This window comes from Macaca nemestrina, chromosome 19 (genome assembly GCF_043159975.1).
Source record: "Macaca nemestrina isolate mMacNem1 chromosome 19, mMacNem.hap1, whole genome shotgun sequence".
In the NCBI taxonomy this organism is placed as follows: Eukaryota; Metazoa; Chordata; class Mammalia; order Primates; family Cercopithecidae; genus Macaca; species Macaca nemestrina.
Genome location: NC_092143.1, coordinates 80,002,648 through 80,021,950, shown reverse-complemented (window position 1 = coordinate 80,021,950; position 19,303 = coordinate 80,002,648). Strand labels below are relative to the sequence as shown.

General features: G+C 40.0%; 1 protein-coding gene across 1 annotated transcript in view; it reads right to left on the bottom strand.

Moving 5' to 3' along the window:
• The window catches only part of LOC105478887 (ralA binding protein 1), a 60,571-nt gene that overhangs the window by 19,049 nt on the left and 22,219 nt on the right, over window positions 1–19,303 (bottom strand). The window contains exons 2-3 of the mRNA XM_071085688.1: window positions 4,380–4,678; window positions 203–661 (exon numbers count right to left, since the gene is read on the bottom strand). Coding sequence (XP_070941789.1) covers window positions 203–661; window positions 4,380–4,623 — 703 coding nt within the window. The 5' untranslated portion in view covers window positions 4,624–4,678. The remainder of the gene's footprint in view (window positions 1–202; window positions 662–4,379; window positions 4,679–19,303) is intronic.

Here is a 19,303-nt window from a genome sequence, read left to right as displayed (position 1 = left end):
AGGAAACATAAAAAACCAAATGCTGGAACACCAAAGAAAGGCTGGGGAGAGGGGTGGATTTCTGTGCAACTGGGAGGATCGAGGAAATGAATAAAGCTTAGGATCCAGGCCAAATTGTCCTCACAATATTTTTTCTTCCTTTGAAAAATGAAAGTGAAGTTAATTATTAAAAACCACCAAGTGAAGTGCACATTCCCAGTACCTGATACTCTGTAGATGCCTTCACACTTCATGCCATACTTCTCTACGTAATCTATACATTCACGGAAAACGGCTGGCAGCCGAATGCCATCATACATCATGGTCCTCTCTACTGCATCAGCCAAAGGAATTCCAAAAATGGGTTTGAGATTTGGAACATCAATCTGAGGCACCTCTGGCTCCTGAATTGGCTTTTTCTTTTTCTTCTTTTCCTTCCACTGTTTAACAACATCAGCTGCTGTCAAGTCTTTTGACTTCTTCTCTTTATGTTTTTCTTCTTTGTGCTTTTCTTCTTTATGCTTTTCTTCTTTGGGTTTCTCTTTTATTTTAAAATCCTTTTCCTTCTTTTTAGAAAAGCTGGGCTTCTTGAAAACATGGATACCCTTGGACCTCTTCATTTTAGAAGGACTTTCTGCCTCATCTCCAGAGCTATCTTCCTGAAAGGCTGCATAGCCTTCAGCTGCCAAAGACACGGAGACAGTGTAAGTTATATGTTTGTTTAATGTCAAACTGTCCATATACTTTCTAAAAACAGAACCAAAAAACGGTGCCGCCTGGCACCAGCTATCTAGCTTTTCACTTCTTGGCCAATTCCTCCTGGGCACTTCCCAGCAAAGAAATGGGTTTCTTCTTAGTGAAAATGATGTTGCAGTGACATCTCTTGACCACAAGAGGGGGGACAAAGAGATAGAAGTTATCCTTACAGTATTAGGAGGGGAAATAGGTTTTATATGTGTGTGTAAGTAGAATTCTGGCAAACCAAACATCAGAGATACACCTGAAAGGCTCTATATAGAGGGCTAATGGAATGAATCCTTTTCTAAAATACAGCGAGAATGCTTTCGTCATGCGAGTCATGTCCTCTAACATCCTACAGGTTGAGCATTCCTTATCTGAAATACTTGAGACCAGAAGTGTTTCAAATTTCAGATTTTTCTGGATATTTGCATTATACCAGTTCAGCATCTCTAACCCAAAAATCTGAAATCCAAAATGCTCCAATGAGCATTTCCTCTGAGTGTCGTGCCAGTGCTCAAAAGATTCAGATTTTGTGGCATTTTAGATTTTCGGAATAGGGATACTCAGCCTGTGTTCACTCTACCTACTCTAGCTTTTCCAACTAAGTGGTGCCTGTCACTTTAGGCAATCTCAAAGCATGACGAACTTCACTCCTGTTGATGTGCTTCAGTTATTCCTCTATCACATTTCACTCTCCTGTCACCAGCTGCTAAGTTCTTTATGGAGACTGCAGCAGGAACTGCAGACTCATTTAAGTAGAGGATTGAACTGGGAAATTCCTCATCTTTAGATGGTGGCCAAATCCCCTGCATCAGAAAGCTCTGGTTTTCACACACTGACAAATGTGCACAATTGCTTTACCAACCATGTCACAATTGTCATAGTTTGGTTTTGTTGTTTTTTTAATATCTGTAACTCTCCTAATTCTTTTCCTTAGCTAGCTACCTTGCAAGCTATTATATAAAAGATAACAGCTATTTCCTAAGTTACCCTCTAACTAAAATACCACGTACCCCACACCAACCAGAATGGCAAGAATCTTAAGGACAAAATACAAAGATGCTTTCGCAAGTGGAATGTTCATACATTGCTGGTGAGAAGGTAAACTGGTACAAGCATTCTGGGGAATTGTTTTGCAGGGATCTACTGAAGCTGAAATACACATGGCCTACAAAAGAGCAATTCCACTCCCAGGCACACACATAACAGAAATACAAAAACATGTACACCACAGAAGCACTATTCCTAACAGTCAAAAACGGAGAACCACCCAAGCAAGCAGCAGCAGAACAGATTAATAACTCTAACACATATGCAATGGAACAATGTCTAGTGCAAAGATGAACAAGTTACTGACACATGGAATAACATGAATTAATCTAACAAACATGTTAAGTTAAAGCTGCCTCCTCACGTATTTTAAGTTTGGCCTAAAGGTTTCTCCGTACATTATGAACTGTGACCTAACTGTGTAATCCTTCAAAAACAAATCAACTTAAAATATCATGAAGTCCAAAATAAGGAATACTTAAAATAACTTACTTTATTTGCTTTTAACATACTAAAAAGCTATGCTCAAATGACTCATCCTCCCTACTGAATAGGCCCTCAAATAGAATGTATGATGGTATTTACTTAAGATAAGTAACTACTTTATTGAAGGTTCCAATAAAGTGTACCCCAGACTGTAATCTACTCTTGTACCAATTACAGAGTTTCGGCCAATCACGGAGGCAACTGTTCAAACTGCTCAAATAAGGCCAATGCCATGCTATAACCAATCCGGCTGTTTATGCACCTCACTTCTGTTTCCTGTGTGTCACTTTACATTTTCTGTCCATAAATATTATGTGACCCTGTGGCAGCACCAGTCACTCTAAACCTATTCTGCTTTAGGGGCTACTGGATTCCCTAATCGTTCTTTGCTCAATTAAACTCTGTTAAACTGGCCAGGTGGGGTGGCTCAAGCCTGTAATTCCAGCACTTTGGGAGGCTGAGGTGGGCGGATCACTTGAGGTCAAGAGTTTGAGACCAGCCTTGCTAACATGGTGAAACCCTGCCTCTTACTAAAAATACAAAAATTAGCCAGGCATGGTGGCAGGTGCCTGTAATCCCAGCTACTTGGGAGGCTGAGGCAGAAGAATCACTTGAACCTGGGAGGCAGAGGTTGCAGTGACCCGTGATCGCACCACTGCACACTACAGCCTGAGCAACAGAGCAAGACTGTCTCAAAAAAAAAAAAAAAATCCATTAAATTTAGTTTGTCTAAAGTTTTACTTTTAACATGTAATATTGGGCAAAAGAAACTAGATACAAATAGAAGTATACATAAGTTTAAAATCAGGAGCACCAATCAACAATAAAAGAAGTTTACTTATGGGAGGGGTAGGTGATTCCCTTCAAAGAGGCAACAAAAAAAAATTGGTAATGCTCTATTTCCAGATCCTTGCAGTGGTTACACAAGCATATCCACTCATCAAGTTGTATATAATTTGTGTGCTCTGTGTAATCCTTCAAAAACAAATCAATTTAAAATATCATGAAGTCCAAAATAAGGAATACTTAAAATAACTCACTTTATTTGCTTTTAACATACTAAAAAGTTACGCTCAAATGACTCATCCTCCCTACTGAATAGGCCCTCAAATGGAACGCATCATGGTATTTGCTTAAGATAAATAACTACTTTAATGAAGGTTCCAATAAAGTGTACCCCAAATAACGGACATGACCGACCCAAGAAAAGTAAGATGCTTTAAGGGCAAAATTCCAGTATCTATCTGTTTTGGGGGGGGCCTTCGGCGGGGGAGAGGACAGAGTCTCACTCTGTCACCCAGGCTGGACTATAGTGGTGCAAGCATAGCTCACTGCAGCCTTGACCTCCCAGCCTCCTAAGTAGCTGTGACTACAGGCACACACCACCATGCTCAGCTAATTGTTTAAATTTTTGGTAGAGAGGGGTGTGGCTTTGTTTCTCAGGCTCTTGAACTTCTGACTTCAAGCAATCCTCCCATCTCAGCCTCCCCAAGTGCTGGGATTATAGGCGTCAGCCACTGTGCCCAGCTCAATATCTACTTTCTAGACATTATTTTGAATTATTACTTCAGGAAATATCCAGTAGAAAACTTTGCCATTTCTGGAAACTCAGTATTTTTATTTGTGAGATTAAGTCCCCAAAATACAATTCTAATATACAAAAACTGAGACCCTGAAAAATAAAGAACAGAAAAATCAAACAAGAGTCTCTGCCTTGACATGCTTGCAGAAGACAGCTGGTACATGTAATTAGAGTGGAAGTTTATTTAAAATATATCTAAGCCAGGCACGGTGGCTCACGCCTGTAATCCCAGCACTTTGGGAGGCCAAGGTGGGTGGATCACTTAAGGTCAGGAGTTCAAGACCAGTCTGGCCAACATGGCAAAATCCTCTCTACTAAAAACACAAAACTTAGCTGGGCATGGTGGCGCACGCCTGTAGTCCCAGCTACTCCGGAGACTAAGACATGAGAATTGCTTGAACTGGGAGGCGGAGGTTGCAGTGAGCTGAGATTGTGCCGCTGCACTCCAACCTGGGCAACAGAGCAAGACTCTGTCTCAAAAAATAATAGTACAATAAAATAAAATAAAAATATCTAAAGCATAGGAAAAAATGGCACTTACTCCTCTTTTCCTTTTTCTTAAATTTCCCTTTTTTCTTCCCATGATCTTTCTCATCATCAGACACTATATCAGGAGGCTCATGGAGGATGTCGTGGGGAGGTGAAGGCTCGCCAGTGCGGTACAGTCCAGGAAACTTAGTAGGGCTGATCTCTTCAGAGCTGGGGGTCCGGGTAAGCCCGCTGCCATGCTCCACCCTGCGGTGTTCACTGGGGCTGCTTGTGGGGGGCAGGAAGCACTCGGTCATGCTGATGCCCTGACTAGGAAGGGACAAGGTCTTCTCTGTTACCTATCCATTACACCTGCACCAAGAGAAAAAACATGAGCAGAGTCACCTCACACCAGGGAACAAAAACACCACAAATACACAGCACAGCATTTACAAATCAAAAATATTTTCTTCACCACCCCCTTGTAAAATAATGAAAATCAGAGGTAGAGTTCCCAAAGTCCTTTAAAGGAATACGGAATTCCTTAAAAAAAAAAAGAAAAGAAAAGAAAAAAAAACTCATCATTCTAAAGTACTTCATTTTGACTGCTACCCAACATAAAACCTTAGTATTTTACTTTAGGACTAAACAACTATAAATAAGTTACAAAGATATCTTTATAACTACACGTGAACAGTTCACATCGTAATTAAATTTTATAATTAAAGTTATATATTTAATGATTCACATAATTACAGACCACTATGATTCTATGATGCATGCAATTATATATACAGCTCATGTATCAATAATAACTATATTTCTGTACTGCAGTTATGCTAAAAGAAATGAAGGAACCCTCATTTAGTCAATCCTAAAATACATGCAAAATAGTTTTACTACAACAGATGCTACAAAGGGCAAATGTAAGAGAAGTTCAAAATTTGTTTGCACTTTTTCCCTTCTTTAGATGGTAGGTACATAGTCAAAGTACTGCGTTTAAAAGTTACTTGGATTAATTCTTATTCCTCTTTAATGTCATTATGACATTCATTTGAAATACTATCAGAATCACTTTTTCTCTTTGCGCTCACTTTATTTATTTATTTATTTTTTGAGATGGAGTTTGAAGTTTCGCTCTTGTTGCCCAGGCTGGAATGCAATGGCGCGATCTTGGCTCACTGCAACCTCCACCTTCCAGGTTCAGGTGATTCTCCTGCCTCAGCCTCCTGAGTAGCTGGGATTATAGGTACCTGCCACCACACCCGGCTAATTTTTTGTATTTTCAGTAGAAACAGGGTTTCACCATATTGGTTAGGCTGGTCTCGAACTCCTGGCCTCGGGTGAGTCACCTGCCTCGGCCTCTCAACGTGCTGGGATTACAGGTGTGAGCCACTGTGCCCGGCCTCTCTTTGCACTCACTTAAAGGTTAACTTTACAATTTAAAAAATCCATAAGCCATAAGTGACAATTCTGACCATAAACAAAGTCAAAAGCAAGCAAATGTAGAAAAGAAAAAGAAAGTTGCAAATTGGGAGAGCTAATTTCTAAAAAGCAAAGAATTCTTAAATTAATGAAAATAGCAACAAATTAAGAGAACCAGACAAAGGATGTGAACAGGCAGTTCACAGAAAAGTGGCTAAAAAATGAGTGGAAACAATGTTCAACTTCAATTATAATTTTTTAAACAATGAACTATCACTTTTCTAATATGAGAATGGCAAAGAACAAAATGGCACATATAAGATCCATTATGATGGTAAGGATAGAGGAAACAAGACTCACGAGAACACCTACTAATGGTAGAAGTGTAACACGATCCTTTTTGAAAAGTAATCTTATCGTAGCTATTACAATTTTAAATCTATTCTTTTGATCCAGGAATTCCGCTTTTAGGAAATTATCCTTCAGACATACTTTCACAAAAATGCAAAGATATATGCAAGAAAATATTCACTGCAGTACTGTAAAAACAAAAAACAAAATAATTTAAAATGCTATCACTAGAATACTGATTAAATTATGGTTTATCCAAATAATAGGCTATAAAGTCTCTCTCTCTCTCTCACACACACACACACACACACACACACACACACACACACACAGAGTTTCTGAAAACATATCAGAAACGGTTAATTACTATTAACTCTTGGAAGCGTCATAAGGGTAGACTTTATTCTTTCCATTGTATCCTTTCTATATAGTTTGAACCTCGCCATGTCTATATATTACTTCTATCACTTAAAAAAATGAAAAGCGGCCTGGCACGGTAGCTCATGCCTATAATACCAGCACTCTGGGCTGCCAAGGTGGGTGGACCACTCGAGCCCAGGAATCTGAGACTAGCCTGAGCAACACGGCAAAACTTTGTCTCTAAAAACACAATACAAAAAATTAGCTGGGTGTGGTGATACATGCCTATAGGCCTAGCCACTTGGGAGGCTGAGGTGGGAGGATCACTTGAGTTCAGGAGATGGAGGTTACAGTGAGCTGAGATCGCACCACTGCACTCCAGCCTGGGTCACAGAGTGAGACCGTGTCTCAAAATAAAAAAAAAAAAAGAACAAGCTATTTTTTGATCCTGTAAAAATTATGCAGCATTAAAAATCATGCTTTTGACAATATTTAATGATGTGAGGAAAAAGCAATTTTATTTACAGCATATCAATTTAAATATGTAAATATATGCATAAAATAACAGGATATTAATAACAATTATCTCTGAATTGTAAGATTATGAGTGATCTAAACTCCCTTTTTGTCTTTCTGCTTTTTATAAATTTTCTACCCAATATGCACTATTGCTTGTAGAATCAGAAAAAAAAATTAAAAACAAAAAAAAGTTTTCATTGAAGGATCAATAAGCATCAGTATAATTCTGTTATCTTAATGGGCCCTGACTTTTGGCTATCTTTTTATGATTTTTGTTTTTGTTTTTTTGAGATGCAAGTCTCGTTCTCGTTGCCCAGGCGGGAGTGCAGTGGCGCACTCTTGAGTCACTAAACCTGTCTCCTGGGTTCATGTGATTCTCCTGCCTCAGCCTCCCAAGTAACTGGGATTACATGTGTGCCTCACCACACCTGGCTAATTTTTGTATTTTTAGTAGAGACGGTGTTTCACCATGTTGGCCATGGCTGGTCTCGAACTCCTGACCTCAGGTGATCCACCAGCCTTGGCCTCACAAAGTGCTGGGCTTACAGGTGTAAACCACCATGCCTGGCCTTGGCTATCGCTGTTTTTTGTTTGTTTGTTTGTTTGTTTCAGAACGCACTCTGTCACCCAGGCTGGAGTACAATGGCGGGATCTCGGCTCACTACAAGCTCCGCCTCCTGGGTTCACGCCATTCTCCTGCCCCAGCCTCCCAAGTAGGTGGGACTATAGGTGCCTGCACCATGCCAGGCTAATTTTTTTTTTGTATTTTTAGGAGAGACAGCATTTCACCGTGTTAACCAGGATGGTCTCGATCTCCTGACCTTGTGATCCACCCACCTCGGCCTCCCAAAGCGCTGAGATTACAGGCGTGAGCCACCACGCCCGGCCTTGACTCTAGTTTTTTAAAGTGCATTCTCTTTTCCCATTAATTGAAGTTTTGACAATCTAAGAGTTGAGAGTTTAAAAGGACCTAGAGTTCAACAAGGTAACAGTAATTACACATTAGAGATGAGGAAACTGAGCTCAAGTCCATGGAAGCTAAAACACAACTTGTGGGGCAGGAGCACAGCTTTACACTCCAGAAAAAAAAAATGCTCATAGATATATCACCCACACGGATACCATGCTGTTGTATACTTCTCTGTCTTTGCTCATTCTCTCCCAGGAATCCAGCCTTCCTCTCAATATTTTTGTGTGGCTAATTCATATTCATCCTTTAACACTAGGCCTGCAATTGAGCACGATTTTGTAGATGATGGAAACATCCTAATTTTGGATTATGGTGATGGTTGCAGAAACCCATAAACTGGCTAAAAATCATTAAATTATACACTTCGAGTGGGTGGATCTTACATGAGTTCTACCTCAATAAAGCTGTTTAAAAAAATCAAGCACCAGCAACACTTCTCCAAGAATCCTCCTGGTGACCCACCCCATCTAGTATAAGCCACAAATATTCCTTTTCTGTGTCCGAGAACATCCTGAACATACCTCTTCACAGCGCTTACCATACTGTATTTCAATTACATATGCATGTGTTCACCTCGCTAACGGTGAGCTCCAACATTTCACACTACCTATGGCACACACTAAGTAGTCAAATGTTTATTTAATAAACTAATTGGTATCTTTTCTGTTCTCAACATATTTGTTGTTGATGAGACAAATATTAGAAGAAATGAATCTTGCCCTGAGCCTTAAGTTCTAATTCAGGAAATAAAGAAAGGGAGTCGACATTTTATTTGAGTTCCTGTGCCTTCTGGGTTTCACATGCAGTAATTTAGATAACTCCATAAGAAAAGCAGTATTTTTCCATGTTTACAAACAGAGAAAGTAAGGCTCAGAGAGCTTAAATAGCTTACCCTAAATCACATAGCAAAAGATAAAACTGGGATCTGTTTGACTCAAAACACTTTTTTTTTTCACTGAACCCCCCTTCATATATACACACACAAAAGGGAATAAATACATTTATGCCAGGAGGAACAGTGTGGTTAAAGACACACAGGAACATTTGGGACTTACGAGAATGGGAGAAGACCAGCCTGACCCGGGCAGTTCTTGCTAAGAAGCAATGGAAAAGACATTAAAAGATACGGTGGGCTCAGACAACTGAATGCCATGCTGAGGAGTTCAGACCTGGTGTGGGAGTCATTACCAATTCCAAAGCCAGAAAGTGACAAAACTGGCGCTAAGAGAGGAGTAAGGGCAGGAATACCAGCAGCAAAATGCCAGGCGGCTTTTGATCATTCACTCCTACAATATTGGTTAAGTTATACCTATGTTTCCACGTTCTCCTGGTACACAATTATTTTTGTTTCCATACTAGACTGATAAAGACAAGAAGACAGTTTTGTTCATGAAGTATTTAATAGATTATCTCACAAAAGCTACTCCAAAGAAATATTTATTGACTTGTTGTGCTACGGACTGAATGTGTCCCCTCAAAATTCATATATTGAAACTTAATCCCCAGGGTGATGGTATTAGGAGGAAGGGCCTTTGGGAGGTGACTAGGTTGTGAGGGTGGAGTCCTCATTAATGGGATTAGTGTCCTCTTATGAGGACACTCTCTCCTCCTTTTTATGAGTTCACCATCTCCATCCACCACTCGAGGACACAGCAAGAAGGCCCCATCTATGAACCAGAAAGTGGGCCCTCAGCAGACACCAAATCTGTCAGCATCTTGATCTTGGACATTCCAGGCTGCAACTAAAAGCAATACATTTCTGTTGTTTATAAGCTACCCACTTTACGGTATTTTGTTATAGAAGTCCAAACAGACTACGACAACTTAATTCATCTAGAGTTGAAGATAAGTGGAGCCACTAAAGGCAGACATGAAGGAGTGAGCGTCTGAGTGCAGGATGGTTTAGTAAGAAAGGAAGAACAACGTGTTTGCAATAGGACATATTGTTTGACCACTGGGGAGCTATAGCAAGCCCAAACTTCACTGAAGAAAAGGGCAGAAGAGAGAGGCTTCAAATGGTCCATAATAAAATTTAATTAAGTATAAATATTCAAAGGTAAGAAAATAAACAACAAAAATCCAAAATTCTTATTTCTGAGGCAAGAGGATACCTGGTGTAAATTATTGAAAATTTGAATAAAGATTAGTTATCCTTATTCTTCCTGGGAAGTACAACTAAAATTCCCAGATCAGATTAAAAAGAAGAAGGAAGAAGAAGGAAGAAGAAGGAAGGAGGAGGAGGAGGAGGAGGAGGAGGAGGAGGAGGAGGAGGAGGAGGAGGAGAAGGAGAAGGAGAAGAAGGAAGGAAGAAAAAGAAGGAAGAAGAAGAAGAGAAAGAGGAAGAAGAAAAAGAAGAAGAAGAAAAAGACTCTGAAAGGTAGACAGAAGGAGGCAGACCGGTTCAGTACCTCAGGATAGGAGGAACATGGTGGTGGGTTCCCAGAGTTTTCTTCTATCTCACACCACAGACTTGGAATGATAGAAGCTGGGAAATCCAGAAATGCCAACAGGCGTAGACAAAAACAAGAACAAAAACAGCTACAGTATTCAGGACAGTAAGGTGTTGCAGTAAGAACAGACAATAGATCAGAGGAACAAACAGAAATTCCAAAAAGAAATGCACATGTGTATAGTTAATTGATTTTCAACAAAGGTTGCAGAGGAATTCAATGAGGGGACAATCTTTTTCAACAAATAGTGCTGGATAAGCATATGGGAAAAAATGAAGCTCAACTCTCTATGTCATATCATGTACAAAATATAATTCATGATAAATTACAGATCTAAAACTTAATGGCTAAAAACTATACAACTTCTAAAAACATATTTTTGAGGGCTTTGAGAGGGTAAAAACTTCCCAGACACTACCAGAAAGAACTAACTATAAAATAAAAAACTGACTAATTGGACTTCTGCTCATCAAAAGACACTATTAAGAAAAGAAATAGGCCAACCACAGTGGCTCATGCCTGTAATCCCAGCAATTTGGGAGGCTGAGGCAAGAGGATCACTTGAGCCCAGGAGGTAAGCTGCAGTGAGCCGTGACCACAGTGCACTTCAGCCTGGGTGACAGCGAGAGGCCTTGTTTCGTAGGGAAAGAGAAAGAAAAAAAGATAAAATGAACAGTCAAGCCAAAGACTTGAAGACTACATTTGTGTGTATGTGTGTGTGTGTGTTTCACAAAGGATTTTATTTAGAATAATAAAAAGATTAAAAACCCATAACAAAAATGGGCAGAGTTGAAAAAACAGTTTACAAAGGAAAATACAATATGAAAATTGATCATATGAACTGGGTCACTGGTCATACCGAAATAAAACTGAGTCAAGAAGCCAAGAGGAAAAAGCACTCTGGGCACACACCATTGCTCCAAGAATGTCATTCTCTGCCAGCCTGGCTGCTGAAACTGCCTGCTGTAACCTGAAACCAGTTTTATCTAATCACTACCTAAGCAACCTGCTGCCACTCTAAGACTGGCTTTACCCACCGTCACTCACCACTCAGAGCTTGCCAGTCCCCCAAACCTTACTAGTGCTGATGAACTTTCTCACAAAGCAATATAAAATAGCTCTCTTTTTAAAAATAAAACCCCCAACCTTCTCTTTGTTCATGGGACACAGCAAAGACCATCAGGTCTGTGTGAGTATGCCCTGAATTGCAATTCCTGCTTACCAAATAAAATGTTTTAAATGTAGAGATTTATCTCTATATTTTATTTCATTTTGACATACGGATGGTTAGTAAGCCCAAGAAAAAAATATCAAATGCAAATTAAAATCAAAATGAGCCATCAATAGACATCATCTAGAACGGCTAAAAAAAAGAACAACAATCCCTAACACTGGTAAGGATATGGGGCACCCACAAATCTCACACATTGAGACTTGGAAAACTGGCAGTATCTTTACTTAAGCATATCCTTCTATATGACCTAGCAATTTCACTCCTTATTTACCCAAGAGAAATGAAAACAAATATTCACAAAAAAAACCCTGCTTATCATCAGAGTAACTTGATTTGTAACAGCTAAAAACTAGAAACACCCACATTGCCAACAAACAGAAGATTGGATTCATATAAGGGAATACTATTCAGCATTTTTAGTAATAAATAAATAATCCATATGTACAAAACAGATAATTTCATAAAACTGCACAAGAACACAATAGAATACATAATGTATGACTGTATTTATAGTAAGTTCTAGAACAGGTAGTCACCTAGGTGTCAAAAGAATTTAGAACTGTTGCTATGAGGGTGGGGAGATGAGGCAGGGGTTGAATACGAAGCAGCAAGAGAGAATATTCTGTGTTGATGGCCATGTTCCTATCTACATTGTAACAGACGTGTGGGCTATAAGTATGTATACATTTAAGACTTATCAAAGTGTACATTTCACTAAATATAAATTATATTTCTTTTTTTTTTTTTTTTTTTTTTTTGAGATGGAGTCTCAGTCTGTCACCCAGGCTGGAGTGCAGTGGCATGATCTTGGCTCAATGCAACGTCTGCCTCCCGGGTTCACGCGATTCTCCTGCCTCAGCCTCCTGAGTAGCTGGGATTACAGGCGCCCACCACCACATCTGGCTAATTTTTGTGTATTTTTAGTAGAGACAGGGTTTCACCATGTTGGCCAGACTGGTCTCGAACTTCTGACCTCATGATCCGCCCGCCTTGGCCTCCCAAAGTGCTGGGATTACAGGCTTGAGTCACCGCACCCGGCCTAAATTATATTTCAATAAAAACTCTGAGAAGGAAAATAAAGGGCCATGAATGTCTTACAGAGATGTGATCATGAGCCATTAAAAAACATGGACGTTGGCCAGACACAGTGGCTCACGCCTGTAATCCTAGTGCTTTGGAAAGCAAAGGCAGGTGGACTGCTTGAGGCCAGGAGTTCAAGACCAGCCTGGACAACATGGTGAAACCCCATCTCTACTAAACACACAAAAATTAGCCAGGCATGGTGGTGCATGCCTGTAATCCCAGCTACTTGGAAGGCTGAGGCACAAGAATCACTTGAACCCAGGAGGCGGAGGTTGCAGCGAGCCGAGATGGCGACACTGTACTCCAGCCTGGGTGACAGAGAGAGACCCTGTCTCAAAAAAAAAACAAAAAAGAAAAAGGACTTTCCTTTTCAAATATGGACCTGACCTCATGAAATTTCAGAGCACAGGGGATAAAAAGATACCAAGTGTCGTGTGGGTGAGGGAGCTGGGGAAACAGCTTACATTCACACCCAGTTATCACTATTTCCAATCATTCCAAAATGAAAGCATGTGGCTGGTTCCCATGTAAAAGACAGTATCTCTCTAGAGAGAACTGAAGATTAAAATAAATTACTTCTGCAATAGCAAAAAGTGTTCAAAGTATAAAGCAAAAACCACATATCTAGAATTTTACTTTAGAACCTAAAACAATCGTACCTTTTCAAGTAAGAAGTACAGTTATGACAGTACTGAGATGAAACAAACAAAAAAGTTCACAAAACTAGACTCGAATTTAACTAAACAATAGTTTAAAAACATTCACTTCTCAGGCCGGGCACAGTGGCTCACGCCTATAATCCCAGCACTTTCGGAGGCCAAGGCAGGCGGATCACGAGGTCAGGAGATCGAGACCATCCTGGCTAACACAGTGAAACCCTGTCTCTACTAAAAACACACAAAAAATTAGCTGGGTGTGGTGGCACATGCCTGTAGTCCCAGCTACTCGGGAGGCTGAGGAAGGAGAATGGCATGAACCTGGGAGGCAGAGCGTGCAGTGAGCCAAGATCGCGCCACTGCGCTCCACACTCCAGCCTGGGCGACAGAGCGAGACTCCATCTCAAAAACACAAACAAACAAACAAACATTCACTTCTCTGAAGGACTAGGTTATATATTGTTCTTAAAGTAGTATTTTCTGCCCATATGCCAATATTAATCAGCACACACAGTAAGAATCAGTCACGCATGCAAGAGAACAAAGCAATATAAATAAAGATAAAGAAATTAAGAAAACTAATGTCTCCTGAAATTAGCTTTCAAGAATAAGTCCACTAGTTTATTAAACTTGGTACTATCTGAACATAAAAAGGCCTATTCCAGAAAAACAATAACTTGCTTAACTAGTTTACAAGTTAAACAGATTCAGTATTTTATAAATGTTCTTTATTAATAAGTATCAGGCTTAAGTTCACTAAAAGCAACCTTTCTTCACATTTATAGTTTTAAAAAATAATATGTAAATTAAAATTCTCTAATCTAGAATTAAGGGAATTCAAATATTGACTTATCAATACCTTATATACTTAACACTAACCAGTATTAACATATTATTTGGAAATGTTATATTTTGTAAGCATTGTTTGCAGACACAACACATTCTTGTTCTTCCCACAATAAGGAAATAAATTGTCCCAGAATTTAAAGACAAGAGTGTCCTCTGAGAGGACCACTGAGCACTCCTCATAATAAATGAAGAGACCTGTGACAATGCATCTCATGAAATTTCAGAGCACTGGGGATAAAAAGATGATACCAAAAAGTGTCCTGTGGGCGAGGGAGCCAGGGAAACAGCTTATATTCACAGGATCAGGACCAATTTGCCAACAGAAACACTGGAAGCTTAAGGACATTAAAGAAGTATCTTCAAACACTGAATGAAAATTAATTCCAACAATCATTCAAGTGTATAGTTAAAATAAATATTAAGAGAACTTGCCTCCAATATTTCAATGTAGGTTCTATTTTCCATAAGTGTTGGCCGGCTGACAAATACAGAGAAAGAGTACAAAGAGAGGAATTTTACAGCTGGGCTGCCGGGGGTGACATCACATATCAATAGGACAGTGATGTCCACCTGAGCCTCAAAACCAGCAAGTTTTTATTAAGGATTTCAAAAGGGGAGGGGTGTACGAACAGGGAGTAGGTCACAAAGATCACATGCTTCAAAGGGCAAAAGGCAGAACAAAGATCACATGCTTCTGAGGAAACAAGACAAGGGCAAAATCAGAACTCCTGATAAGGATCTGTGTTCAGCGGTGCACATATTGTCTTGACAAACATCTTAACAGAAAACAGGGTTCAAGAGCAGAGAACTGGTCTGACCAAAAATTTACCAGGATGGAGTTTCCCAATCCTAGTAAGCCTGAGGGTACAGCAGGAGACCAGGGCGTATCTCAGTCCTTATCTCAACCACATAGAACAGACATTCCCAGATCAGTCATTTATAGACCTCCCCTCAGGAATGAATTCCTTTCCCAGAGTATTAATATCAATATTCCTTGCTAAGAAAAGAATTTAGCGATATCTTCCCCACTTTCACGTCCGTTTATAGGCTCTCTGCAAAAAGAAAAATATGGCTCTTTTTGCCTGACTCTGCAGGTAGTCAGACATTATGGTTGTCTTGCCTTGTTCCCTAAAAATCACTGTTATTCTGTTCTTTTTCAAGGTGCACTGATTTAATATGGTTCAAACACACATGTTTTACAATCAATTTGTACAGTTAACACAATTATCACAGTGGTCCTGAGGTGACGTACATCCTCAGCTTATGAAGACAACAGGATTAAGAGATTAAAGTAAGACAGGCATAAGAAATTATAAAAGTATTATTTGGGAACTGATAAATGTCCATGAAATCTTCACAATTTATGTTCCTCTACCACGACTCCAGTCGTTCCCTCTGTTCGGGGTCCCTTACTTCCCACAACAAATAATGCCATTTTCAGACTAACAGTCTCAAGAAATTTATTTTCCCAATAATTTACAATCTCAATAATATACTTTCTCAATAATTCCTACAAAAACAAGGCAGTAAATAAACAGTAGGAAGACTTGATTGAGATTCAACCCTAGAATGCAGCAAAGGGAAGTCCCCATAAAAGCAAATCTGTGATCAACTAATCCACAGTGAAGCATGACGAAGAAGAGTTCAAGGAATGATGGAAATCAGATACATCTGACCACGTGGAAAACAACAATAAAACATGTTAAAGAGTCACTGGAGCTTTGGGGATAAATCTGTCATAAGAATAGGCTGGGATGGTGGCTCACACTGCTAATCCCAGCACTTTGGGAGGCCGAAGAGAGAGGATTGCTTGAGCCCAGGAGTTTGAGACCAGCCTGAGCAATGTAGCAAGACCCCTATCTCTACAAAAGATTTAATTAGCTGGGCATGGTGGCACCTGCCTGTGGTCCTAGCAACTTGGGAGGCTGAGGTGGGAGGACTGCTTGAATCCAGGAGATCGAGGCTGTGGTGAGCCATGACCTCACCACTACGTTCCATCCTGGGCAACAGATCAAGACCCTATCTGAAAACAAACAAATAAAACAGTAAACAAAGCAAATAAAAATAAGAAACAACCATCAACTCTAAGAGAAAGAAAAGTTAGATGAGAAAAAGAATCTGTAGTCCACTGTTCAGTATTATACAATATTTATCTAGTTATCGTGATAACACTAATACTGACTGAATCAAACACTGTGAAGTGGTCATTTTGGAGGACTGAAGGCAGGGAACTGGGGCAAGGGTATAAGAAACCTAAACCCTCATCTGTCGTAATACCTAGTTAATAGATAATGTCAAAAACTGGCATCTCAAGAAATAGCAGTTTTTTAATGAGAAAAAAGGAAACAAATAGCAAAAGAAACACCTAAAAAAAAAAAAACTAAGACTGAGAGAGGTGCAAGGATGAGGCAGGGAACAGTGTTTTCCTTTTTAAGTCATTTATTACTGTGTTGGGGGCTGCACCCCCAGGACTGGTGATTTGCTAGAAGGATTCACATAACTCAGCATATAGTTTGCACTCACAGCTAAGATCTATCATAGAGAAAGAATAGAAAACAAGAGCAAAGGAAGAGGCACATAGGGTGAAGTCCAGAGGAAATCAGACACCAGCTTCCTAGGTCCTCTCCAGCTTCCTAGGGTCCTCTTCTAGTGTGTAACGCTGGACAGGTTCAATCTCTCCAGCAACAGTTAACATGTGTGAAGTGTAGTCTACCAGCAGCTCATTAGATATGGGGAGCACCTTCTCTTTTTTACATTTATAAGCTGAAATGGGACAGAAATAATCCTTCAGACTGAGCAGATAAAGTTTAAAAGATTTTATATCAACAGTGAAATTCTTCACATGATAACATGTTTGAGGTTTATGACCAGGACCCATTAAATGCAAACTATTCACATATACAGGCTCAAAAATAATTTCTCATACACATTCCACAAAGCAATTATTATCCAATTTAGTAGCTGTATAATTAATCCTTTCATATCTATTAACTTTGTTTAGGCTTGTATTTTAATCCAGATTTTATTCTTTATTTGGGTTATTTTCTGTACCCTTCTTCTATACTATGAGACTTAATCTTTATTTTAGCTTCTGCCCTACTGACATGCTTCAGACAAGATAAGCAGGTATAATCAGTTTAGAAAATGTGAAATTCTCAAATTCATTATAATGAATATGAATGTATGAATGCCCTTTTCATGCTGATAACAACTCTTAAAGGATTAATGGACCAGGTGCAGTAGCTAGCGCCTATAATCCTAACACTTTGGGAGGCCAAGGCGGAAGAACTGCTTGAGCCCAGGAATTCAAGATCAGCCTTGGCAACACAGTGAAACCCTGTCTCTACAGAAAATAAAAAATTAGCCAAGTGTGGGCCAGGCACGGTGGTAATCCCAGCACTTTGGAAGGCCGAGACGGGAAGATCACGAGGTTAAGAGATCGAGACCATCCTGGCCAACATGGTGAAACCCCATCTCTACTAAAAATATAAAAATTAGCCAGGCGTGGTGGCAGGCGCCTGTAGTCCCAGCCACCTGTGAGGCTGAGGCAGGAGAATCACTTGAACCTGGGAGACAGAGGTTGCAGTGAAATGAGATCACTCCACTGCATTCCAGCCTGGTGACAGAGCAAGACTCCATCTCAAAAAAAAAAAAAAAAAATCAGCTGAGTGTGGTGCCATGTGTCTATAGTCCCAGCTACTCAGGAGGCTGAAGCAGAAGAATTACTTGAGCCCAGAAGGTCGAGGGCCATAGTGAGCTATGATGGCACCAGCCTGGGCAACAGCACAAGACCCTGTCTAAAAAGAAAAAAAAACTGAAGTTTTTAAAAGGGATAATGACAAGAAAGTAGAAAAATTAACAAATTATTTCCACCTGGATGGTAGAGCCTACTGCACACCTAGGCTATATGGTGTGGCCTACTGCTCCTAGGCTACAAACCTGGACAGCATGTAACTGTGATAAATACTGTCAGCAACTGTAACACACTGGTATCTAAACTACTTCCACACAGAAAAAAGTACAGTTATGGTATTATAATCTTATGCAACCACCTCTGTATATGCAGTCTACCTTTGACTGAAACATTATGTGACACATAACTGTACATATATTAAGTATCAGAGGGAAAAACCCACTTTGGACTCTTGCCTTTATTATTATTTTTTGAGACGGAGTCTCACTCTGTCACCCAGGCTGGAGAGCAGTGGTGTGATCTCAGCTCACTACAACCTTCGCCTCCCAGGTTCAAGCGATTCTCCTGCCTCAGACACCCGAGTAGCTGGGATTACAGGTGCCTGCCACCACGCCTGGCTAATTGTATTTTTAGTAGAGATGGGGTTTCACCATGTTGGCCAGGCTGGTCTCGAACTCCTGACCTCAGGTGATCCACCCACCTAGGCCTCCTGGGGATTACAGGCGTGAGACACTGTGCCTGGCCTCAAGTAAATCTTAAATTAGAACTTAACTGGGGTGATGGGGGGACCAACACATTTATTTAATAAAAATGAAATTCACACATTGGTTACAATAAGACCTGGATAATAGTATTTAGCCAAGATTCCCAAAGAGTGCAATGAAGCACCCAGGGGCACCGCAAGCAAACTCAGAGGGGAGTTTTGGGACATCATAAATTTGAGGGGAACAGCAATACTGGACATCTTTCAGAAACAGCACAAAATACTAGCTAAAAGTAGTTCAGTTTCAACATTAGATAGCACTGCTTTCCTCTTGACAATATATCTTGTGAAACCGAGTTTTCTGGGGTCATGTGACAAAAAAAGAAAAAAGAAAAGTGCCATGTAAAAATCATCATGGAACAAGAAACGAGGGTAGTGATGTCCAATATAACTGCAAGGTATTACAAGTTGTACACTGTCCTACAGGCACACACAAATCATCAGTAATTTTACTTATGTAGGAGTGAAATAAAAATATTATTTCCTCTTTCAACTTACATGTATAATTTTTTCAAACAGCTGTTAACTTGTTGTGATACTGTGATCTACTAAGAAATATGGGCATGCTGGCTCATGCCTGTAATACCAGACGGGCGGACTGCTTGAGGCCAGGAGTTTGAGGCCAGCCTGGGCAACACAGCAA